This window comes from Heterocephalus glaber, unplaced genomic scaffold (genome assembly GCF_053883595.1).
Source record: "Heterocephalus glaber isolate CG9 unplaced genomic scaffold, H.glaber_assembly_v1.0 deba00001461, whole genome shotgun sequence".
Taxonomy (NCBI): Eukaryota; Metazoa; Chordata; class Mammalia; order Rodentia; family Bathyergidae; genus Heterocephalus; species Heterocephalus glaber.
The window spans coordinates 24,195,403-24,220,185 of record NW_028258308.1 but is presented as its reverse complement, the minus strand read 5'-3'; the positions used below and the strand labels follow the sequence as shown (position 1 = coordinate 24,220,185).

The 24,783-nt window shown below is 40.0% G+C and overlaps 2 protein-coding genes and 1 long non-coding RNA gene across 12 annotated transcripts in view; 2 read left to right on the top strand and 1 right to left on the bottom strand.

The window, feature by feature from the left end:
- Slc7a2 (solute carrier family 7 member 2) overlaps nt 1–9,627 on the top strand; it is a 77,248-nt gene extending 67,621 nt beyond the window's left edge. For 9 of the 10 annotated variants that reach the window (XM_087217190.1, XM_087217191.1, XM_021265090.2 and 6 more), the window contains 5 exons: nt 457–559; nt 2,541–2,746; nt 3,759–3,925; nt 5,187–5,295; nt 6,208–9,627. In XM_087217190.1, coding sequence (XP_087073316.1) covers nt 457–559; nt 2,541–2,746; nt 3,759–3,925; nt 5,187–5,295; nt 6,208–6,404 — 782 coding nt within the window. In that variant the 3' untranslated portion in view covers nt 6,405–9,627. The remainder of the gene's footprint in view (nt 1–456; nt 560–2,540; nt 2,747–3,758; nt 3,926–5,186; nt 5,296–6,207) is intronic. The other variant, XM_087217192.1, reaches the window with a different exon arrangement.
- A 10,482-nt stretch (nt 9,628–20,109) lies between these two features.
- On the bottom strand, nt 20,110–21,646 carry LOC147826760 (uncharacterized). Its single transcript, XR_015453456.1, has 2 exons — nt 21,321–21,646; nt 20,110–20,273 (listed from the first exon to the last, which is right to left on the bottom strand). It is a non-coding gene; the product is annotated as an uncharacterized LOC147826760 (long non-coding RNA).
- The window catches only part of Pdgfrl (platelet derived growth factor receptor like), a 46,275-nt gene continuing 42,529 nt past the window's right edge, over nt 21,038–24,783 (top strand). Inside the window, exon 1 of the mRNA XM_004853079.3 lies at nt 21,038–21,202. Coding sequence (XP_004853136.2) covers nt 21,148–21,202 — 55 coding nt within the window. The 5' untranslated portion in view covers nt 21,038–21,147. The remainder of the gene's footprint in view (nt 21,203–24,783) is intronic.

Here is a 24,783-nt window from a genome sequence, read left to right as displayed (position 1 = left end):
ATTATTTAAAAATTTTGAGTTGTATAACTTTTAATACAGCTGAAAATTAAAATGACTTTTCACTTCTGTAATAAAACTTTGAATTTTTTTTTATTTTTAAAAACAAGCTAGTTACTATTTCCTAGTAATATTTTTCTTCTGGCACAACAAAAGATGGTTGATCTTCTGTCATCTGATGTTTTCATGTTGTGTGGACAAGTACATTGTAAAAAATCAAAGTAGACGTGTCTGTACTTGCAAGAGAGCGCACAAGTTTTCCAAGTCTTATTAGCCATTTATGTGACCTAAAGGACATCTTATAAACTGAGAAACATTTTTTATACTTTTTTTGATTTACCATTAGTACTAAAACAAAAAAATGCCAGTGATCTGTCTCGGACTTAAAAGAGACTGAACTGTGTGGAATCTCATCAGGAGGCTGTTGCTCTACCTTTCTTTACTTTCTTTTCTTAATAGCTGTGATGGCATTTCTTTTTGACCTGAAAGCTCTCGTGGACATGATGTCCATTGGCACACTTATGGCCTACTCTCTGGTTGCAGCCTGTGTGCTCATCCTCAGGTGAGTTACCAGTGATTCTGAAGGGTGTGTGCCAGGTGGGGCCCAGGGGGAAAAGACAGTTGACAGTGTCCTCCATCTTGCTTTCAAGGGCCTAATAGTCTCATCAAGGTGAGAGGCCATGTCTGTTGTATTAGTCACTTTCCTGTTGCTGAGAAAAATCCCAACACCCAAAACTTAAAGGAAGGAAGGTTTATTTTTACTCACGCATTTTATTTTATTTTATTTTATTTTTTGGTACTGGGGATTGAACTCCGGTCCTTGCGCTTGCATAGCAGACAGCAAAACCACTGAGCTAAATCCCCAGCCCTACTCACGCATTTTAGAGGATTCAATCTGTGGTTGGTTGGCTCCAAGGTAGAATGGCATGGCAGAAGAAAGCAGAGAGAGAAGGGAAGAGCCAGGGTCAAGAATACTCCAGATCATGCCTCCAGTGTTCTGCCTCTTCCGACCAGGCCCCACTGCCAAACACACAAGCTCATTGATGAATTAATCTACTTAGGAGTACAGTATAAAATTATATTTAATTATATGGATAAATATTTCTGTTTCAGTATACAAAGCTATATGTATAACATCTGAACTTAAATAATAGCATAAATTTACATTAAGAAGTGGTTTAGGTAGTGTGTATGTGTGTGTATGTGTATATATATACCTAGATGAAATTGTGCCAAAATGCTAATAGTGATTAGCACTGGGTAGGGGTGTTATGGGTAGTTTCAATTTACTTCTGCATACTTTTGTGTATTTTTCCACAGTAAGCATTTTTTTTTATATGGAGAAAAAAATGTTACTCTCTAAAATAAGCAAAGACTGCTCAGCAGGAGAGAAGGCTGCACTGGGAAGATTGGGGTAGATACTAGGTGGTGAAGCAGGATGGTATCTTGACACAAGCTATAGAGAAGAAGGGTAAACTCATAAAGGAAAATAGTGTACATGGGATGGGAGATGGCTGAATCACTAGATAAGCTTTTTTGGGTTAAGGTAGAGGAGCTGGGTTGGAAAGTTGAGAGATAGGGGTAGACTGTGTGTTAGCTTTCTGTTGCTAGAACAAACTTTCTATTGTTGTAACAACTTAAGGAGGAAAGGATTATTTTGCTCATGGCTTCAGTGATTTCAGCCCATAGTCAGCTGGCACCATTGCTTCTAGGCCTGTGTCAAGACAGAAACGTCATGGCAGAAGAGCATGGTAGAGGAAGGCTGCTTACCTCCTGGCAGACAAGAAGCAGAGAGAGAGAGAGAAAGGGGAGGAAGAGGAGGGGAGGGAAGAGAGTCTGCACTGGCGAGCTTCCTCCTTCTTTTGTTCCCTCTGGGCCTCCAGCCTACAGGATGGTGCTGCCTCACATTCAGCACATGTCTGCCCCCTTAGTTTGCTGTCCTATGTGCCTGTCATCCTCACAGATGCACCCAAGAGTATGCTTTACTAGCTTCATAGGTGTTTCTCAATCAGTCAAGTTAACAGTCTAGACTATCACAGACTTGATGAGGCTTTTGAATACCAGCCCCCCAGGAGGAGGCATTATTCTGTAGCTCATATTTAACTGGAGTTTCCATTTTGTTTTTACCCAATGCTTCCTTTGGACTTAGGTGAATTCAGAAATAATTATTCGATTGTCACAATTGCCTCATCTTAAAATTTAACTATTTTGCATCTACTCTATAACTTTCTAATTAAGTGGCCATCAGAGAAAACTCATAGTTGCTGCAAATACTTTATTGAAAATGTTTGTGGCGCTGGGGATTTAGCTCAGTGGCACCTTGCCTGCCTTGCAAGTGCAACATCCTGAGTTCCATCCCCTGTAAAAAAAAAAAAAAAAAGGGCTTGGCTTAGCATGGTTATGGGGCTGGAGTCACGAGAAGTATCACTTGACCACATACACTGGGACTTTGTAAGATGACTCACCTAGAGTCTTAGATGCTGGATTCATTTGGACCAAATGTCTATTTGAGAATAAAGACACAGATATTTATTTGGGGATAGGTACCAGCCTGGTTTATGTTATGAGCACCCAAAATATTCCCCTGAGAAAGAAGATCTGGGATCATGTACCACTGCCGACTCCAAAAGTGAGTCCCGGCTCACCATGCTACAAGGACGGGGCTTCAGCCTGCGAACCCTCTTCAGCCCCTCTGCTCTGCCTACAAGACAGTCAGCATCTCTTGTGAGCTTTCTGGTAGGATTCCTAGGTAAGCCATCTTCATTACATGTGTGGTAAAGACCCAGTAGATATATGTAAGAAAGAGGACCAAAGGCCCCACGGTGCCCTAGCATATGTTAGTTACCAACTAGAGTCCTGAAATTTCCATCTCGATAGTCATTAGTAATTGAGTTCATGTTTATACTGTCAGGATAAGTTTAACATAACTTGATTGGAGAAGAAAGGAAGAAATTCTTTAAGGTAAGAGGAGCCTAAATGCAAACTGGGACATTTCATTGGCAATTAGGCTGCTCTGTATGAAAGCATTAGGCCAGGCACACTTGCCAGTAGTGGAACTGGAGCCCAATGAGACTTGGAAGGAACATAGAAAACCCTTGTTTGCTCATCCACAGTTACCTAATTATCTGTATTTCCAGTGACATTTATTGCACCTCATCTGTATATCAGGCACTGTTGGGAATTCAAGATGTTGAGAGAGATGGTCCTTGCTGGTACAAGATTATTGGTGACACGCTAGAGAAGAGCAGGTTTCTCTGAGAGCAAATGGGAGATCCTTTAATGCAGACTTGGTGATCAGAGGTGGAATGATGTTATAGTCTGAAATAGGGACAAAAGATGCAGCTTACATACTACTATTTGTCTGCATTAGCAATCCATCTTTGCAACAGTTTGAAACAGATTGACTGTTCCTCATTTTTAAAAAGAAAGATATCCACTCCCAGCATATCCCATCAGTCCCTGTGATATAGCCCGAGAGTAGCAAATGAGGACCAGAGGTACATGGGCAGAGGAAGCAAGATGGTAGCTCCACGTGGAGAGGCTGGTTTCTGAGATATTTATGAAATGAGCACTGCTGCTTGACTCGGTGAAACTGACCACTTCTTTTCACAGTGGAAAATAAGAAAAGACAAAAGGAAGATTCTGAATTTACCAGAGTAGATATGTAAAGAACTTGATGTATCAGAATAGAATGCTAGAACTGAAAGATCCAAATGAAGCATGGGTGCTGACTCTGATTTACATGCTTTATCACCTTGCAGCCTTTCTTGTGCTGGGCCTGAGTATTCTGACCACTTATGGAGTGCAAGCTATCTCAAGGCTGGAAGCCTGGAGCCTCGCCCTTCTCATGCTGTTTCTTGTTTTCTCCATTGCTGTTGTTCTAACTATTTGGAGGCAGCCACAGAATCAGCAAAAAGTGGCCTTTATGGTATGTATCATGAGGATTAGAGATCCTAAATATAATGTACACTTTTTGTGTTAGTATGTGAGTTATTTCCCAAAAAAAACTTAACAAAGTTAACCAATGAGCAAGAGTGTCAAAATTTTTGATGTGTTCTCTTTGTCTCAGTATTTTGTCTACATTGTTTGTCTCGAAAATTCCCTTTCTCAAAAACCATATAATAAACAATATTTTCCTAAATGTAAAACATCAGAAAAGTAATTTGAATGCTTTATTTTTAGAACTTAGAACCCTCTCTCAAAGATTTATTTCCACCAAAAGCCTTTCCTCTACAACTTTTTGTTATCCTGTCTATAGGGAACAGGGGAAGGGGACGTTACCAGAACCTCTGCAGTAAGTCCTAGTCTCCTGCAAGCCATGGCAGCACACGGCAAATTACAGGAAAGGTAGACAAATGAGACTGAGAAGAAGCTGAGCTTTGGGTCTGATCAGTGCTGCTCTGGGCGGCAAAGACAAGAACCCCCTAACTTGCAGCACCTTTTTATTTAGTGCATCAGGAGAAACAAATGTAACAAATGAATATGTAGATTTCAGTACTTCACATTGGGATAAAAGAGGTGTAACAAAAGACTGGGTGGGAAATCTAAGAACAATGAGGAACTATGCAGAAGAAGATTTGGTTCCTCTCTGGCGTCTCCTGCAGGTGTGGTCTTGTCCTGGAGCATCACAGCATCCCGGATCACTGAGGTCTCAGTTGTGACCCGAGGCCAAAATGCAATTATGTCTGGAATGTCGTAGCTGGACTGTAGGCAGGAGAACTAGGCCTACTCAAATGATTTTTCCCTAGAATTATGTAGCAATGCTCCCAACACCTGTCCCATTGGCACTAGGAACAGGCTGGGGTGTGAAGAGAGCCTCCTAGAAGTATCTGCCAGGCTACTATGTGTATCCAGAGTTCCAGGGTTCCTGTTGATATCTGAACTAGATCAGTAAATCCTAATCTAAACAGAACCCCAAATCCCATTATATCCTGGTGGTGTTGTAGATGTTACCTGGTTTGATAGTTCTCCAGTTACTTTGAACTTTAGCAAACAATCTAAAATGATGTTCTCCTTTTAGTAATCTCTAGAAGAAGGATTTTCATTCAAGATGTCTTTTTTGTTAGAATATAAGCTTATTGATGTAGTCTGAAAGTATGTATGTCAAATTAATGTCACCATCTTGAAATTATTTGAGAAGTATCTTTTCAAAGTAGGAGTATATTCAAAAAGATGTTTTTTCTCCTTAGGTTCCATTCTTACCATTTTTGCCAGCTCTCAGCATCCTGGTGAACATTTATCTGATGGTGCAGTTGAGTGCAGACACTTGGGTCAGATTCAGCATTTGGATGGCACTTGGTAGGTCTTTTAACATTTTAATTTTCAAACCTTTGTCATTTTCTTTCCACTTTAATGGGCTGTGGAGAATTGCACATTCTCCCCTTTCCTGGAATAAGACTTTTCTTTAGTTTCTTCCTATCCCAGTTCTATCTTTAGAACATCAGAGTGCTTACTTTTCCACATTAGGCAAATGTTCTGAGATACTCCTACCATTCAGGTACCTTTTAAAATTCAAATCTCCCAATAATCAGAGAGAACCATGTCAATTTTATTTCTCCATCTTGTGGATGAGAAAAATAAAGCCCAAAAGAGTCATTTCAGAGCAACTTAAAATTCTTGTCCAGTTTATTAAAATAAACACAGCAAAATGCCTACATGTAATTATCTTATGAGGATATGTAAGACATGGCCTGATATCTTCACATGGTTAGCATGGCTATTAGTTACAGTTGCTTTAGATACAGTTCTTTGGTCTCTCCTGGTGATGGTGACATGTGGAAGGCATGTCCATGCCCTCTTTGTTGATACCAGACTTGCTTTCCACGATACCTGACCATGGTGGATAATCTACCACTTATATTTATTAAGGTATAATTTTAGTTTTTACCCCACATCATTTTCTTTAAAACATGTTGAGTTTTGAGAACATAAATACAAATTTTTTCCATATAAACATTTCCTGAAAAACATTTATTTAGAGAAAAGTGCATTCTATGAAGTTTGGAGGTTAAAAATGAAGAGGTACCGTCTATTGAGAAAACATTTATGGAGGAAGCCCTCATGAAGTATTTTGTATTTGCATTACATTCTTCTAATGGTAGCACAGAAGAAAAAGGAAAAGGCCGTTTAAATTCTGTATTAAATCTTCCATACCACAACAGTTCTTTCCTGACACACCTAAAATGTTGATTATTTTTTCTCTCCCCAAAGGCTTCTTGATCTACTTTGCTTATGGCATTAGACACAGCCTGGAGGGTAACCCAAGGGATGAAGAAGATGATGAAGATGCTTGTTCAGACAACATTAATGCAGTGACAGAAGAAAAATCTGCTATTCAAACAAATGACCATCACCCAAGAAATCTCAGTTTACCTTTCATATTCCATGAAAAGACAAGCGAGTGCTAATGCTTGCAGGAGCAGACCTGGTCCACAGTCTTATCATGCATGTCCTACATTGAGTAGACCCTGACAGAATGTCATGATCATGCTAGGTTGTCGTGGGTTTGCTGCATACATAATTCACTCTAATTTATTCTTACTCATCTAACCAGTATTTCCTCAAATGTTGAATTATGTGCCCTCCTGAGCTCTCTCCTCAGTGATGAATATCCCCAAAATAGTGTGAGAGTGTGTGTGTGGTTGGGAACATGACTGTCACAATTTATTTGGTGTTTTACTGTTATTATGTGATGTTATTCCAGTCTTGTCACAACTGGTGGCGTATCACTGAAAAGTGATTTGTATATGCCCTATGTGGTTGGGAAAATAATAGTTGCTTTTCCTTATTACTGTACGCTTCATTAATGTCAGTTTAGACATGGCTACAAGTGCACTTAGCCATCATGATGTCTAACCTTGGACCAGGGGTTAGAGGAGGGGATTAGAAATGAGCATTTTCTGGGCTGGAGATTTAGCTCAGTGGTTCTGCCGCCTGCCTCGCAAGTGGAAGGTCCCAAGTTCGATCCCCAGTACCAAAAAAAATGCCACCAATGGGGTTAGTACAAATATATTTTCCTACGTGGTATGACAGTTTGCTAAAACTTTAGCCAGGAAGAGCGTTTGCTTCTGCTGTACTATATAGGACAGAGTGCCATTCCATGTCATCATCAACATCCTTTTGAACTCTTATCTTTGTGCCAGTGGTCCTTAAATACGAGCCCTTCACCTGCTGTGAATGATGTATCACCTCCACCAGTCAGGGCTGGAGAGAGATACTGTGACCCATGGGGGACCCTTAAAGTTAGATCATGAAGGTGGTTCCCATAGTCCAAACACTGGTGTCAGTGGCCACACTGAGGATGTGTTTGAAAAATCAGAGTTAGGGATATTCTTGGATAGGTGGACATCCGATATCCCTCTTAAAGTTACTTAAACTAGTAAATCTCCCAAACCATACAGATGATAGAATGATCCATACTTTTTTCTATCTCTTCACACCTCATCATGGTTAATCTTTTTTAATCTCATTAGGCACAAAATTCACTTCTTTGTTTCTTTTACTTTGTTTTATTGTAGATGTGAGGGGATGCAGAAGTGGTTTCTGTTTTTACAGTGTGAAAAAGAGGAAAAGATGGAGGAATGTAAGAAAAGTTACCGTATTCTGATGTTAAAGTGTCTACCCAGGCATTAAAGAGCTCTTTGCCAGGGATTTAGCTCGGTGGTTTCGCCGCCTGCTGCACAAGTGCAAGGACCCTAGTTTGATCCCTGGTACCAAAAAAATAAAAAATAAAAAAAAGAGCTCTTTGCCCAATTTAAGGGATTCAGATCTAATTTGCCTCTGATGTTCTTTTGGAAACAGGCATGTTTTTCTCTCCCACCCATAAATCTTTAGCACTTTTTATTTGATTTGCTTTTAAATGAGCATACTAAGGCTATTAATACAAGCTCCAGTATTCTACAATAACTTATCAATAAGCGGGGAAATATTTTGGTTAAGAACATGATTACTTAAAACATCAAGCTAAAAAGTTAACCAAATTGAATTAAAACTATATAAATACAGTGATCTTTGTATATCAGTAAATAAATTTTGCTATGTAAGATTCTCTAATTGCTATATTTTATTTTTAGTGGATTATTTATCTCCAGTGTGTTTTTCTCTTCATATTTTCTACAAGTAGTTTATTAGATTAGGCTAGAAACTAGACACTTACATGTGGGTGACATTCCCAAAACACTATGGGGAATATTACCAAGCATGCTAGTTTATCTTGTAATCGAAAGGCAAGGAAAACATCTGTTTTCTGACAAATGATCTATGAGATCAGTTACTTCACTGATACTGTTAAAATCCAAGTTGCAATTACTTTGTGTAACCAAGAGTTTATTGTGATTAAATATCAGATAAATAGGTAGAGAGCCTGGGTTTCTGGCTGCTGCTGTTGTAGCATCCCTGACGCAGGATGTTATTAACATTCCACAATTTCCAGAATGCACATGGTAAAATCTGAAGCCCAGAATTCTCTTTCAAGTTTGCTGTTTTACTGAAGAGGAAGAGTTGGATAAGCAAGGGGTAAAATATTTTTGTAGGCGTGATCACAAATTTTTAGCAATACACTGAGGACTCCTTTGATTCTATAATCAGTCTAGAATAAGGCCTTCACCCAGGAAATATGAGCAATTTCATATATGAATATTTAAATCTGTAACAAAATACAAGATTTTAGCATGTGATGGCAGCTAAAACTATTATGCCCACTGTTTTCAGTTAGGAGCAGAATTAAGTTAAAAACTCTTTTTTCCATATTCAAACACTTTACATACGTGGATATTTATGAAGAGATGCTTTGTTGGTGACCATAGGTTTTGTTTCTATGGAGACTCAAATAAATATGCATGTTGTATGTATGTAAACATGTTTATATATGTGATGTGTGTATAAGTGAACGTGTTTCAAGTATCAGTGTAAGTTGGGTTTATGATGGCCTTTGGATGTGATGTTATGTGGACAAAAAATCAATTTATATGGAGAAAAATTAATGTTTTATATTGATATATATTTTAGGTTATAAACTATTTTAAAATATATAATTTTATATGTACATTTTCTATAGGTAGATTCTTTAAGAAATATTTTTCATGTTTCTAATATAAAATCACCTAGTACATAACAGGTGCTTTATAATCTGAATGAAGTAGGGGTAGGAGACATTAGGGTATTCCTGTTTACTTGTTTCTGTTGCATCTTTTCTTACATACTCACCCTGATGTTTGTTAGTGAAACCCAGCTTTTTTGCCACCTCTCTATTGCTGCATTTTGCTTTATAACTCTTTGAACAAAATGTTTTTACTTTTTTAGGGTTACCAGAATGTTTTGTATATAGATTTGACTAGTAATCAAAATTAAATAAATTCTTCTGTAAAAATTTTAAATACTTGTGTACACATTCTTTTAATTGTGATTGAGTAAAATCAGCATACATTACTCTTCTTTTGTTAAGCTGGGAACTGTGCTCTTAGCATTTTTAGTGAGAACTTCTCATAATAGCATTTTAATTTGATACTCTTAAAAAAGAATCATTTGTGGGCCGGGGATTTAGCTCAGTGGGTTTGCTGCCTGCTGCAACCCAAGTTCGATCCCATGTACCAAAAAAAAAAAAAGAATCATTTGTGAATTACCATATAATTACTATATAACCCTACAGTTACAAGGTGTCTATGCAAACTCAAGTTTTAAAACTCTTAATAAAAACTTACAGGAACCTTTGATATATACTAAAATACATATTATTGCAAAATCATGTTTTCCCCAGAGATAAATTCGGGAAACTAAGAATAGTATATTATTTGAATATCTCAATGGTGATATGTAAAATTTTACTATTACCAACCATAGTTAACAAAAACTAGTTTCTGAATTATCTTTCCTTTTTTTTGGTATTGGAGATCGAACTCAGGACCTTGTGCTTGGGAGGTAGGTGGCAGTACCACTGAGCGAAAAATCCCCAGGGCCTGAATTATCTTTAAAAGGATGAGAGCCTGTCTTCTTTTAATTTGTATGAATAAAATATTTTTAAAACTATCTCTTATTTTAAATGTTAGCCAAAATGTTTTCTAAGTCCTACGTATTTGCAAGTAGTTCTTCAAAAAATGTTTTTAATAAAACACTTTGACTTAGAGCCTGTTTTTTACAGAATTGTTTTCTAAATTTATTTGAGCACTTAACAGGGAGAATAAGGAGAAGTAATTATCCTCCAGTGCTAATGACAACAGAGGGAGCACCTGAGCCTTATTTTCTCTTTTAAATTTGGGCATATCATGAGATTTCAAAATACATGATAGATTGTCCCGAGATTCTGTCTGGCTCACCCTCCCTTGTAGTGGTTGTTATCCATGATTTCTCCTGATAGGAATCAAGTAACATTCAACACCAAAAGTATAATTTCCACAGGCCTGCAAAGGATTGGATTTAGAGTGTGCATGATGGATTATTAGAAAACATGAAGTCATGTGATTAGTGTGATTTTTGGTGGGGTGAGTGAAATTATCCTTTTCACTAGTGCCAAAACAGTGCCTTCTTTGTACATTTTCTACTTCATAAAGTTCTTTAATATTCTTAGAAATCAAGGGGGAAGTACTGAAGTTCATGTAGTAAATAAAGCCAGCAAAGGTCAATTCTTTGGTCATAAAAATACGAAAATAAGGTTGTTTGAATTTGTTATTTAGCCAAGGCTTATTTTTCCTTGTATAATTATATTTAAACACTTTAAAATACCTTTCTGGATTTCGAGAGGTTTGATCTGTTATTGTTGTAGTTGGTTTGGGTGTTGACTTTTGTAATACAAATTGTTTATGTGTACACATTGTAGTCTTATTACAGATGGGTAGCTCAACCCACTTGTAACACTGTTTGTTGAGAGCATTCTGCTTGGAGGTTATTCAGCATGCCTGAAACCAGTGCCACAGTCTGGGCTTAAAGACCCTTCTCTGAGCATTGCCACCACCACGGAGATCAAAATCAGGGCCTCAGACTGGCTCTGGGGTCTGGCAGCCTGCAATGTGTGAGCATTTATAGCTACTGATTGGTGTAGTAGATCTTTAGAATGACAGGGTAAAATATGAAGTAAGAGACTTCAAATGAAAATGAGGTCATTTGGGGTCCTCAGTTTCAGCTCTCAATATCCCATGAGTATGGCAAGATGAATAAGGACCAAGGAACATCTGTGGCTCATGGAAGAGATGGCTGCTGCTTGGAACTGGCATAGCAGAGCCTGGCCTGCTGCACTTCCTAGACACGCAGCCAGCCTTCTGGTGCCCAGGGCATGTCCAAGACCCAGTTGGTAAATAACTTTACTCCTGTCAACAAGGGTTGGTTTCTGGCCCACACCTGACTGATGACCCTTTGTTTTTCATATCCACTAGTGGTGCCCAGTTCTTTTCTTTTATTGCTTTGTTGTCATTGTACATAGTAGAAATTGTTCATAGAGCCTAAACTATACAGAAATTGTGTCTGTAAAAACCAGCAAATACAAGGGACTTGTGTGAACATAAAAATCTTTTGTTTAGTAAGTGATTTTAAATTTAATGTTTTCAATGATAATCAGTGTTTCTTTTTACTTATAAAGTTGGATTCTTTTTTAGAATTTGTAATAAAAAACTATTGCTCTTTTAACCTCTGTAAAATATGCTTTTTGATGTGACCATGTATTTTTAAATAAACTTTAATATGACTTATAATAATTTAGCATGTATATGTGTCACAGAAACAAAAGCATGCATTTTGTACTAATCTAAACACCTTTTTATGTGGGAACTTTAAAGTCCATAAATACATTAAAGCATTTTTATTATGCTCACCTAGCACCTCCTACTGTATTAGTACCAAATCCTGAGAAATAAGAGATGCTTTCACATTATGCAATATATACTTGTATAGAACATCTCATGACACCCCACTAATATGTAGTTTTTATGTTAAAAACTGTTTATCAGTTAAAATTTATCAGCTAAATTTTTTAATTAAAAGAAAGAAAAAATATTTTCACATATCTACATGGGACTTTCCAAAAATTACACATCTGAGGTCCACTGTTTCAACTGTCAGTTAATGGACCACTTTAATATTCCTCTGATCTTCAAAGTGCTCCTCAGTTTCCAAGGTCCTGAGTTCAATCTCCTATACAAAAAAGCAAAAAACAAATCAAAACAAAACAAAAAAACCCTGAAAAAAATAGGTATAGAAGCATCTTATCTCAATCTGATAAAAGCCACTTATGATAAAACTACTGCTACCATCATATTAAATGGGGACAAGCTGAAAGCTTTCGCTCCCTCTAAAACGAGGAAAAGCCAAGGATGCCCATTATTACCACTCCTGTTCAATCTAGGACTCAAAACATAACCCAGGGCAATCTGGCAAGAGAAAGAAATAAAAGGGATACGTATAGGAAAGGAGGAATTTAAAACTATCATTATTTGCAGGTGAGTTGATCCTCCCCAAATAAAAAACCCAATCAAGAAATGGGTAACTAAAATGAACAGAAACTTCTCAGAAAAAGTACCAATGGCCAATAAATACATGAAAAAGATGTTCAACATCTCTGGCCATTAGAGAAATGCAAATTAAAACAACAGCTTGTGTCCTTCTTACTCCAGAAAGAATGGCTACCATTAAGAAATCAAATAATAGCAAATGCTGGTGAGGATGCAAGAAAAAAGGAACCCTTCTACATTGTTGTTGGGAATGTAAACTAGCACAACCACTATGGAAATCAATACAGCGATGTCTCAAAAATGAAAAATAGAAATTCCGTTTGATGCAGCTATTCCTTTTCTAGGTATCTCTCCAAAAGAGTTAAAAGCATCATATCACAGTGATATAAGCAAACTCATGTTTATAGCAGCACAGCTCAGAATAGCTAAATCTTGGAAGTGGCCTGTATGTTCATTAACAGATGAATACATGACATTTATACACATTGGAATACTACTCCGTTATAAAAAAGGGATACATTTGAGTCCTTTGTAGGAGAATGGATGCACCATGAGACCATAATGTTAAATGAAATAAATCAGACACACAAGCTTAAATATTACATGGTTTCATGTGAGAAACCCAAAAGAGAAACAAAGAGCAAAATAAGAGGAATTAGGGGCATAAGTCTTTTACAAATAGGAAGAGGACAAAGACATGGAGGGAGTGGGGAGGTGGGGAGGGGAAAGTAATGAAAACAGAATTAAGGTGCGTTGTATACATGTACCAACTCCCCATGAAGAATGTAATCATTATGTACTGGACACATGTTCTAATAAAAAAAGAAAACTGTAAGAAAAATAAAGGGTATGTGGGGGGAAAGATCTTTGTTACTCTACTGTAAAAATTGGACCAATCAAAGGAAGAAGATCCAAAACAGACTGGACTCCCAGGAGTAGGCAGGAATACAACGCCGCCCAAATCATTGTGGAAATCAAGCTGGATTCTGGGCTCTGGGTCCCTTAACCCACACAGAGTGCAGCATTGTCAGGGTCCAGGATTCTGTAACTCCCAACTGATGAGTCACCAGGACCCCAAGATATTCCCCCACTTGTTCACTGATCCTTGATAATTCTCACAAACACCAAAGGTCTCATTGCCCTGGTAGAAATCACACTTAAATCACTAGTGTTCTTAAAACAAAACCATTGCTTTAAATGAGCCCTAGGGTAGAAATGACTAATGGTAGATGCTTTTCAAAAAGCACTTAGGGCAAGTAAATAGAGAAGAAAATGGGCAAGAGATACTTAAGTAGCAAGGACAGACTCCTTTAAGTAAAGAGAAAGAGCGAAAGAAGGAGAGGCAAGTACAAAATGGGAAGTTTCCTATTTATATTTTAGCTCAGAGATGTCCCTCTTTTCCTCGCTACTTAAAGGCTGCTGCTGCAAATATGCAGGTGATGCCTCTTTTCGACATGGAGGCAGTAAGGTAATTTTCTTTGCCTCGTTGATTTTAAGTAGACTAAGATTCTGAGATCCTTGTCTTACCCTATGCTATCTCTTAGTGAGTGGCTCAAGGGGTTTCAAAAATACCTGGGTTAAGGGCCGGAGATTTAGCTCAGTGGTTCTGGAGCCTGCCTCGCAAGCGCAAGGTCCCGAGTTCACTCCCTGGTACCAAGAAAAAAACCCCAAAAATTTGGGCCGGGAATTTAGCTCAGTGGTTTCGCCTCCTGCTGCACAAGCGCAAGGACCCGAGTTCGATCCCCGGTACCAAAAACACAAAAACAAAAAACCTGGATTAGAATAAGGTGCTCAGGGAATGCTATACTGCAAACCATTAAAATGAGTACCTGATAAAATCTTGAAATATGAATTTTTGTTAAACATCATCTCGGTTTTATTTCTGTGGAAAACTATTTAAAGAAGTTCAACACAGATGTTCCCTGTTTAACGACCTACCCAGTTAATGACTGTTCTGATTTAGACACGGTGCTCACTTTTGATCCGAATTCCGCCGTATGACTCAGGAACTCAAGCAGCAGTATACATACGGTGGCTTCTTCTACCATACAGTACTGTAATTTTGGCTGATTGAACTGTATAAAGTACAGTACTGTAGTTTCATGTTCTACGTTACAGTACTGCATGCAAGAGTTATGCAAATAAAAGCAACGTCATCAATTTGGAGTTTCTTTTGACTATTTCTTTATTCTGAAAATTGTACATACCACATAAAATTTCCCATTTAGCGACCGATTAATTTAATAACCTAGTTGGAAGAACTGAACTAGGTCATTAATGAGGAATGTTTGTATCCTCATTGTGGGACTGGGGAGGGCATGCCCAAAATATAGGGCTATATTTTAAAAAATGTTTGCTTACTTGAAATATCTCTATAAGTATTCACCACTTTGAGGGGAGGTTAAAAAGAAAAGAAGAGAAGGTAAAGAAGTAGGGAGAGCACCATTAATTAAAGTGTATAATGAAAACACTACATGTAAAATAACTCACAAACAAGAAAACCATTTAATGGATGAACTGAAATTTCACTGTGACCTTTGGTCACCTGGGGAGTTACTGACACTGCTGCTTTTCATCCATCAGGTATATATTATATTCTGTCATGCTTCTCAGGAAAATTGGAAGAAATATGCTTTGATAGATGTAAGTCTACAAATGCAACTGGCTCCCCAGCCCTGGATTATGGTCATCTCATCCTTCCACTGCTGATTTTTCCCACCTCCTTCTCTCTTCTCTTGCCAGTTCATTTGCTAGCCAATACAAGAAGCTGCTGCCTTCACTCCTCAGAGAAAGGTAATAATGCTCAAGCACTAGATAACACTGTGCCTCCCAGTGGATGGTGGCTCCTGAGGACTATTTTTATAAGATGTTTCTTCCACTCTTCCAGTATGAAGGAGCAGCTGATTCAGAAGAGGTATTCCATCCCAGAGCCACTCTGAGCTCCACAGGGTCAGGGGATCAGTGAACTATAAACACTAGAGGTTAATGTTAACCTGAGGCAGAGGGAGCAGATAGGCAACAGCCAACAAAGAAAGAAAAAGTTGCTGGTAATGTAATCATTTATCTCAAAACCCAAGAGAGCAACTGAAAACTTTTTAGACTAATAAAAGTTCATTAAGGTGATCAAATATAAGCTAAACATTCAAAAATTAATCATGCCTTAGGAAATCAGGCATCAAGTTGTATTTGTTTTAGAATTGCAAGATAATTCTTATTTTAATTGGCTAGCAGAGCAGCACTTATTGGAAAAAGAATAGAAAAGATCAACATGGAGATTCTAGTGGTAAAATTCTTTCTTACCCTAGAGACAAAGCACATTGGGTTTTTTAGTGAAATAAACCCCATTAAAATATAGTTTTGACAGTTTTATTATTAAAATTCAAAGCCATTTGAGATTTGTCTCATTCAAGAATAATAAGCCCTGTGGTTAAGCAGCTACATGTCTCAGGAAGCCTGCTTCTACCTAATATAGACCCCATAGTATTAGTTTCCTAGGGCTGCTATAACAAATTCCTGCAAACTGTGTGGCTTACATAGCAGACTCTATTTTCTCACAGTTGTGGAAGCTAGAAGTCTGAGATCAAGGTGTTGGCAGACTTGCTTTCTTCGGAGGCCTCTCTCCTTGGCTTTTAGATGCCCATATTCTCCCTCTGTCTCCAGTCTTCTGCATATTCCAATGTGCCTGTCCAAATTTCCACCAGGTATCTTTGATCAGGGCCCAACCTCAAAATTTCCATTTAAATTTAATTACCTCTTTAAAGACCCTTTCCCAGATATCACATTCTGAAGCACTGAGAGTTAGGACTTCAATGCCCAAATTTTGCGGAGGACACAATTCGGCCTATAACACAAACCTAAAATAAGAACTTCAGCTTCACTCACATGAATATAACAGCAGAGGCTTGGAATATCTTACACCTGGTCCCTCTCTCTTACTCTCACTGACCCTATGCTTCCTGGCTACTATAGGTGAGCAGCTTTGCTCCACCATCCCCTCTCCATCAAGATGCTCCACAAACAATGGAGCCAAGCAACTGTGAACTGAAACCTCTGAAACTGTAAGCCAAAATAAATCTTTCCTTCTTTAAATGGTCACAGTGACAAAAAAAAAAAAACAACTGACACAATGAGACAGGTCACATTACATTCATTTTAAAGATGAAGAAACCAAGGCACAGAGAAATCAAGAAATCCACCCAAATTCACATAATTAGTGAGTAGTAAATTCAGACCTAGTCTGTGGTCTATGATCTGCAGTCTTTAGATTCTACCCTCTTCCCTTTTATATCAGCTTTATTGGGCAAAATTCATCACAAATAATGAAAAAAACAAACCAATTAAATAACGGGCAAAAAAATGTGACCAGAGGCTGGGGATTTAGCCCAGTGGTTTCGCTGCCTGCAGCGCAAGCACAAGGACCCGAGTTCGATCCCCAGTACCAAAAAAAGAAAAAAAAAATGTGACCAGGTAACTCACCAAAGAAGATATATATATGGAAAGTAAGCATATTAAAAATGTCGAATTGTGTATTAAACAATTAATGAACATATTAAGATTAAACAATAAACAGGCACTACACCCATTAGCATGGCCAAAAATCTCACACACTGACAACACCAAAAGCCAATGAGGATGTGGAGCATCAGAAACTCTGATTTGTTGCTATAATTGAACGCAAATTAGAATAGCCACCTTGGAAGATACTTTGGGAGTTTCTTTTTAAATTTTATTTTATTGGTAATTATACGTTTACAATATAATGACATTCATCATTGGAATTTGCACCTTTCCATAGTCTCTCTTGGTTCTTATTTTTCCCCCTTCCCCTGCCCTCCTTTCAACCCCTCCATCCCTCCCTATTTACAAAGACTTTGTTTCCATTTTTTCATTTTCTCATATTAATTCCATTCCCTCTTTCCTTTCCCCTACCCCTCCCACTTCCCCTCCACCCCTTTTCTTCCTATTTCACATTATCTATTATATCTTTTAGTCCTTATTTACACTCTCAGTTTCTCAAACAAGAGAAACTATTCAGTATTTACACATGTGCCCCACTTATTTCACTTAAGAGTATTGCCTCAATGTGCATCCATTTAGCTATAAATATCTCTAATTTCTCATTTTTTAAGGCCAAGTAGTACTCCATTTTATATTAAAAAAAATCCACCACATTTTGTTTATCCAGTCTCCAGTTGATGGGCAATTAGACTGCTTGAAGTTTTAGCTATTACAAATTGTGCTGCTATGAACATGGGTGCACATATATCACTGTGGTATGATTCTTTTAATTCTTTGGGGAAGATCCCCAGCAGGGGAATAGCTGGGTCAAATGGGACTTCCTGTCCTAGTTCTCTGAGGAACCTCCATACTGATTTCCACAGTGGTTGCACCAGTCTACACTCCCACCAGCAGTGCACTAGGGTTCCTCTTTCCCCACAGCCCTGCCAGCATTTGTTATTGGTTGATTTCATGATAGCAGCCATTCTTTTTGGAGTGAGGTGGAATCTCAGCATTGTTTCCATTTGGAGGTCTTGAATGACCAGTGATGTTGAACATTTTTTCCTATGTTTATTTGCTATTTCTACTTCTTTGTCTGAGAAATGCCTGTTCATTTCAGATGCCCATTTTTGGATTGGGTCTTTAAATTTGGGAGGTCTGATTTTTTTAGGTTCTTTGAATCATACCACAGTGATATATGTGCACCCATGTTCATAGAAGCACAGTTTGTGATAGCTAAAACTTGGAAACAGCCCAAAGGCCCATCAACTGGAGACTGGATAAAGAAAATGTGGTTTTTTAATAAAATGGATTACTACTCAGACATAAAAAATGAGAAATTAGAGACATTTATAGCTAGGTGGATGCACATTGAGGTGATACTCTTAAGTGAAACAAATAGGACACACATGTATAAATACCAAATAGTTTCTCTGGTGTGAGAAACTGAAAGTGTAAATAAGGACTAAATGTATAATAGGTAATGTGAAATAGGAAGAAAAGGGGCAAAGGCGAAGGAAGTGGGAGGGCTAGGGGAAAGGATAGAAGGGAATGGGATTAATATGAGGAAATGGAAAAATAGGAACAAAATCTTTGTAAATAGGGACGAATGGAGGGGTTGAAGGGAGGGCTGGGCAAGGGTGAAAAATAAGAACCAAGAGAGATTATGTAAAGGTGCAAATTTCCAATGATGAATGTCATTATATTGTATACCTAAAATGTACCAATGATTAGAATGAATAACCGATAATGCAAAATAGGAAGAAAAGGTCCAAAGGGGTAGGGGTAGTGGGAGGGGCAGGGGAAAGGAAAGAAGGGAAAGGAAAAATGATGAGAAATGGAAAATATGGAAATTAAGTCTTTGTAAGTAGGGAAGGGTGGAGGCGGTGAAGGGAGGTCTAGGAATGGGGAAAAAATAAGAACCAAGATGCATTATGTAAAGGTACAATTCCCAATGAGAAATATAATTGTGTTGTATACCTACAATGTACCAATAAAAGAATTTGATTAAAAAAAAAAAGAAGGAGGGACTGGGAGATCAATCAGGAGGCTGGAGCCCCACTTTGGAAGAGAGAGGATAACAGCTTCAGCCAGGGCAGTGAAACTTGATGCTAATGGCAAAAGAAGGGTGCACTAGGAGTTTAGGCAGCAGGTAAAGCAAGCAGAACCTAGCACCTAGCAAGAGAAGGAGTCCAGATTGAAGCTCAGGCTCCAACACAGAAGGAGAGTAGAGTAGTCGACTCAGAGTCAGAATTAAAAAGGATCTCAGGGCAGCCCAGCGTTAGCCACTTGTGTGTGTACTCCCAGAGTTCTTTGCTCAAGTCCTCCCCAGAACAGGATACACCCCATTGCAGTGTCTAAGTGCTGTCTCCAGGCTAGAGTTCGAGGCTCTTATTCTTCATAGCCATAACACCAAACACATAGCAAATCTGTTGAAATGTCATCAGATCTAGTTCCCTGCTTTTACAAACAAATGACCTCCAAACCCAGAAGGTTAAGTGAGATGTGAGAGGAGTTGAGAGTCCCTGGCAGCATGGGGGCCTGGAGCTTTCCCTTATTCCTAGGCAGTGTTTTCTTCACAGCAACGCAGATGAATGCCAAAGCTAGGCAACAACTGACAACAGAGTCCAGGCATGTTGGTTCCTTCTGCACGAAGTGGCTGAGAAGTGCTAGCTTGTCTGACACTGCAGGACTTCCTCCCTTGGATGCTGAGGACAAGGCCCCTGTTCTGGAAAGTGAGTTAGTAGTGTTTGGTGCCAAAGGCCAGTGAGACTGGCTTCCAGGGGAGGCCCTGCTTCCCACCAGCACCATCACACCTACAGACTGCTTTGATCGTGTGCATTTGCAAACCCAAGAACCAGCTCTGTACTGGGAGGCACAATGCCGAAGTGCTCAGCTCCACCACAGCCCGCTGTCTCCCAGCCCAGCCTGTCTGGTCAGTGTTATTCTCCACTCTGCTTTCACAGCGACTGCCTCTCCTTTGCTCTATCAGGGCTCCTGGGCCAGCCTTGCTTTGTGCCTTAGCCTGTGCCCTCCTGATCAGAGGCTGCCCAGTCCATAGGGATGGACTTCTTCTACCCCGCCCTTCCCTCTGCTCTCCCAACTCAAGCCATGCCCCTCTCTCTGTGAGTTCCCACCTCACTTTTCTGTAGAATTAGTAATGTGTATCGTACAACTTAGCTTTTTCTTGTATTTTTATTTGGATTACTTTTTCCTTTTCATCTTCATCATCTCTGTATCCTTTCCAGTGAGCACACGAAAGGCTTTACAGGAGCATCCTGTGACCTTTTTGGGTTTCTTAATGTGCACAGGAGTGGGGTTCAATTGCTAGAACTGAAGAGCCTCCTGGAAGAAAACAAACCCCACATTTACAAGGCGCTCAGACGCTGACCTTGACTCAGAAGGGAAGATGGGAGGGCACTGCTGCTGCAGTTACTTGGATTTTTTTTTTCTGTACAGACCCTCCTAAACATTTACTTAACGAGTCTTGTATACACGAAGAAGGTTTCTGCCTCCAAGAGGAACAAGCAGTTCCCAATGCCTCTGCGAGACCCTGGGAAAGGAGTTGGCCTCCTGTGAGCCTGATGACAAACAGCTCGCCCTCTGTGGCGCCTCCTAGCGGCAGTGACAGGTTCAGGGCAAGATGCCCAGCGCATCCCTGGCCAGAGACAAGAGGAGCTGCCAGAACAACCAAGGGCTGCTGGTGAATGCAAGTGAGAGAGGGACCTTCTGGGAATGAACAGAAATTTAGGGGGCAATTTTTATCGAACACCAAGACCCTGCCTAAGTAGGTGGGGTGACATGGGGATAATTATAATCGCATGACTCCATCAGTACCCCCACAGGTTCACACTAGGCCTTCCTGAACCTGGTAAACTCAGCAAAAAAGCCGGGCTTGCATAAATTCAAGGAGTGCCTGTGGGGACCGACATCCCCCCTTAGATCTACTTCCACACTTAGAAATGGCGCTGCTCTTCACCGCTCCGCCAGAGGGCAGGAGAGGTCACATCACCGAGGGAATTTTAAAAATCCCAACTTTCCCCCCAAATTGTTTCTCCTCCTGAAACCTAATCCTCCTGCGGCGGCGGCCCAGGCGCCCGCCCCGAGCTGCCGCGCACCCGCCCGCGTCCCCAGCCCGTGCGCCCTGCCCCGCGCTGCCGCCGCACCGGCGCCTCGCCTCGGCCCACAGTCCCCACGTCTCTCCCTGTCGAGCCCAGCAATGAAGCTGTGGCTGCTGCTTGGTCTCCTGATCGTGCACGAAGCGCTGGAGGATGGTGAGTGAGTCTGGCCCGGCACCGCTTTCGCCCGGTCCCCACCCCGCACGCCCGGGGCCCGATCCTTTAACTTCGGTCTCGGCGGCTCTGCTCCCGCGCCACGCCCTGCCCCGTGCACCTGCCCCTCAGAGTAGCGGCTCCTTTCTTCCCCGCTCTGGGAAGGTGGTGGCCACTTTCACCCGTGGGCGCCTGTCCGCACTGCTCCAGCCCTCCCGGAAAGCCTTCGGCGAGCAAGCCCTGTGTCAACGTGTCGGCCTGGGGGTGGCGCGGGAGTGGCGGATGCGTCCACCTCGGCGCTGCGGCGCCGGGACCTCTGCTGCTGTGTCCGGATGCCACCCTGGCATCGCGCTGGCAGATTGTGGTGCAAAATTCTGATTCCTTTCCCCCTCCGCAATCTTGGATCTATTTTGTATGCCACCTCAGTCTGAAATCCTCAAGATCCACCTAGGTCCTTGACCAAATATTGCATATGTGTTAAACCTCAAAACAAACCAAAACTGCACAGCTGTTACATTTCTTTCACTTCCCATCTTATTGGCCGGAGAAAAGGTGAAGATAATGTATATTTGTGCCACGTGTGGGGGTTGTGAATCACTGCGCCTTTTTTTTTTTTTTTTGCACCGGGGATGGAACCCAACACTCAGCTACATCTCGAGCCATTTTGAAAAATTTTTTCTTAAATTTTGAGAAAACGTTTTTTTCGTAAAGTTTGAGAGCCTCACTAAGTTGCTCTGGGCTCAAACTTGAGATCCTCCTCCCTCAGCCTCCCAGAGCGCTGAAATTACAGGCGTGGGTCACCACACTTGGCTCTGACTGCACTTTTTAAATTGTGTGCCTGTCCACACAAGAGTCCACCTTGTTGTGTAGATCCATAACTGCAGACATTTTTGTGTGTATGTGTGCATTGTGTATTATTGTTATATACACGTATATATGTGCATAGCTGTTATCTAATTTAGTAGTCCTCTTTGCACCATTATTTATTTAATTGGTGTTATTTGCACAGAACGTCTTTCATCTGGTTACATCCTAGAATCTCCAAACTTCCCTTGAAATTCGTTGACTACAGACACAAATTTGCTTAATTTGTCTGAAAAGCAGCTTGTGTTGTTATGCGACCTTTTGCTGGGGCCAGCTCAACCTTGATCCCATTTTATCCACTCCTCAATGCTGACCAATTCCTGCCTTTCCTATGAAACTTCAATCTTTTGCCAAAAAGTACCACATTCCAGTTTGGGAATGCCAGGATGGTTGTGGAACTTGAAGATGAAGCTGAGGGTCCTAAGCCTACACCAGGCTTTAATAACGCACATGCAGTGCTTCTGCTCGGCAAGCAACATTCACTCTTTTCCCAGAGAACTGGCCTCAGTTCAGTTTGTAAAATGCAGTATTAAAACACTCCTGCCAGGTCCTTGTACGTGACTGCTGGAATGGCGGAGATGCAGTACTGGTATCATTTTGTAAATAGGACAGGGGATGCCAGACAAAATAATTCAAAATAGTCCATTCCGTTTGTATATACCCACGATGCCAGCCTCAGAGTTCAAGTGGTGGCTTCAGCCAACACGTACCCACACCATGTGAAATATTACCAACATCTGCCTAAAGAAATTAGCATGTTTAAACAAAATGTAATTCATACAATAAATATTTATCAGACATTGAAAGTTAAATATGGACTGAATCTTTTATAAGAAATTGTGGACAAATTTTAGGTGTGGTAACAGCATTGAGATTTTGTTTTTTAAAGTATATTTATATGATGGGCTATGGATAAAATGTTGAGCACATACTTGAAAAATCAAATTTGCTCCACTAAGTTATATAACAGTTGTCCTAACCCTGTCAAGTATTTTTTTTTCCTGTTTTGAGTTGCGAGGCAGTCTGGGACCTGGAGCAACCAATGAGAATGGGTGATACAGAAAGCCCTTTCGGTGTCTCTGATTGGCAGGTTAGGATATGCTGCCCACTGAGCCATCCCAAAGCTCAAACTATGGACAGGCGGCCATGACTCCACTTGTTCCACTGACTTTCCGTTTTTCTGACCACATCTGAGAGAGAGCCTTCTAAGAGGAAAAGGCTTTCTTGAAAGTACAAATGGGAGTGGACATCTGTCCAAACCCAGCAAAGTCTGCCTTGTCCAATTCTGAAATTATTACAATATTATTTTTCTCCATGAAATGGGGAGGTGGAGGGCACATATACCCATGGCATAAAAATGTTAATGAATTGCCTAAAATTTCAGTTAGAGTCAAACATTGCTCACAAGCACCTGGTTTTCAGTCTTTCTATGGATTATGTATCCTGTGTACATTGATATGGCACTGCCATTTTCATGTTAAAATATAAAATCAGCTGGGTGTGGTGGCATGTGTCTGCAATTCCAGCACTGGTGAAGCTGAAGCTGGATTATCTTAAGTTCAAGGTCAACCTGGACTACATAGGGAGACCCTGTCTTCAAAACAAAAAAGGTAGAATCACAGGAATTTACAAACTTTTGGTTATTTAAAAATTTATATTCAATGTCAGGAGCAAGTGATGAGGCATAAATATTAATTTGTTACAGCTGTTTTGTTGAACTACACCAGCCCTTAATTCATGCCAATTTGTTATTTGGTCTAATGTGGGCTTATTTTACATCTTATGAAAGAGTTTTCTTTCTGAGAGTTTCATTATGGTATGAAGGCAATATGACCAGATCTTCAAGAAGGTAAGACAAGCAAGATAATGGCCATGATTAGGTTAAAAAGCTCTGTCTTTGTGGTACTCATAGTCAAATGGAGAAGACAGATAACAAACGAGATCAAATTTCTAGAAGCAACAAGTCACATAAAAATCATTGATCAGGTATATTAGTCTCCTTGGGCTACTGTAACCAAGTACAGGTTGAATATCCATTATCTGAAATGCCTGAGACCAGAAGTGTTGCAGATATTGGAATATTTTCATATACAAAATCTGCTATCTTGGGGAGGGGACCCAAGTCGAAACACGAAATTCATTTATGCTGCATTTATATTTTATGCACATAACCTTAAGCTAATTTTGTACAATATGTTTAGCTCGCGTGCGTTTTGCCTGTGGCATGTCACATGAGGTCAGGTATGGAATTTTACACTTGTGGTATCATTCTGGGCTCAAAAAGCTTCACATTTGGGAGCATTTTGGATTTGGGATTTTCAGATTAGGGATGTTCAACCTGTGCAATGAGCCAGGTGGCTTGAAACAACAGAAGTTTCCTTCTCACAGTTCTGGAGCCCAGAATCCAAAATCAAAGCATCAGCAGGGCCTTGCTGCTTTTGTGACTCCAGATAGAATCTTTTCTTGCCTCTTCCTAGCTGCTGGCTGGTGCCCAACAACCCTTGGCACTCCTCAGCTTGCTGCTGCGTCACTCCAACCTCTGCCTCTGTGGCCACTTGGACATCATCTCTCTGTGAGTCTCTGTCTTTGCGTGGCATTCTCTTCTTCATGTGTCTCTTCTCTTTTATACAGACATCAGTTGTTTTGGATCACAGCCTATCCTGATGACCCCACCTTAACTTGATTTTGTCTGTAAAGACCCTGTTCCCAATGAAGTCCCA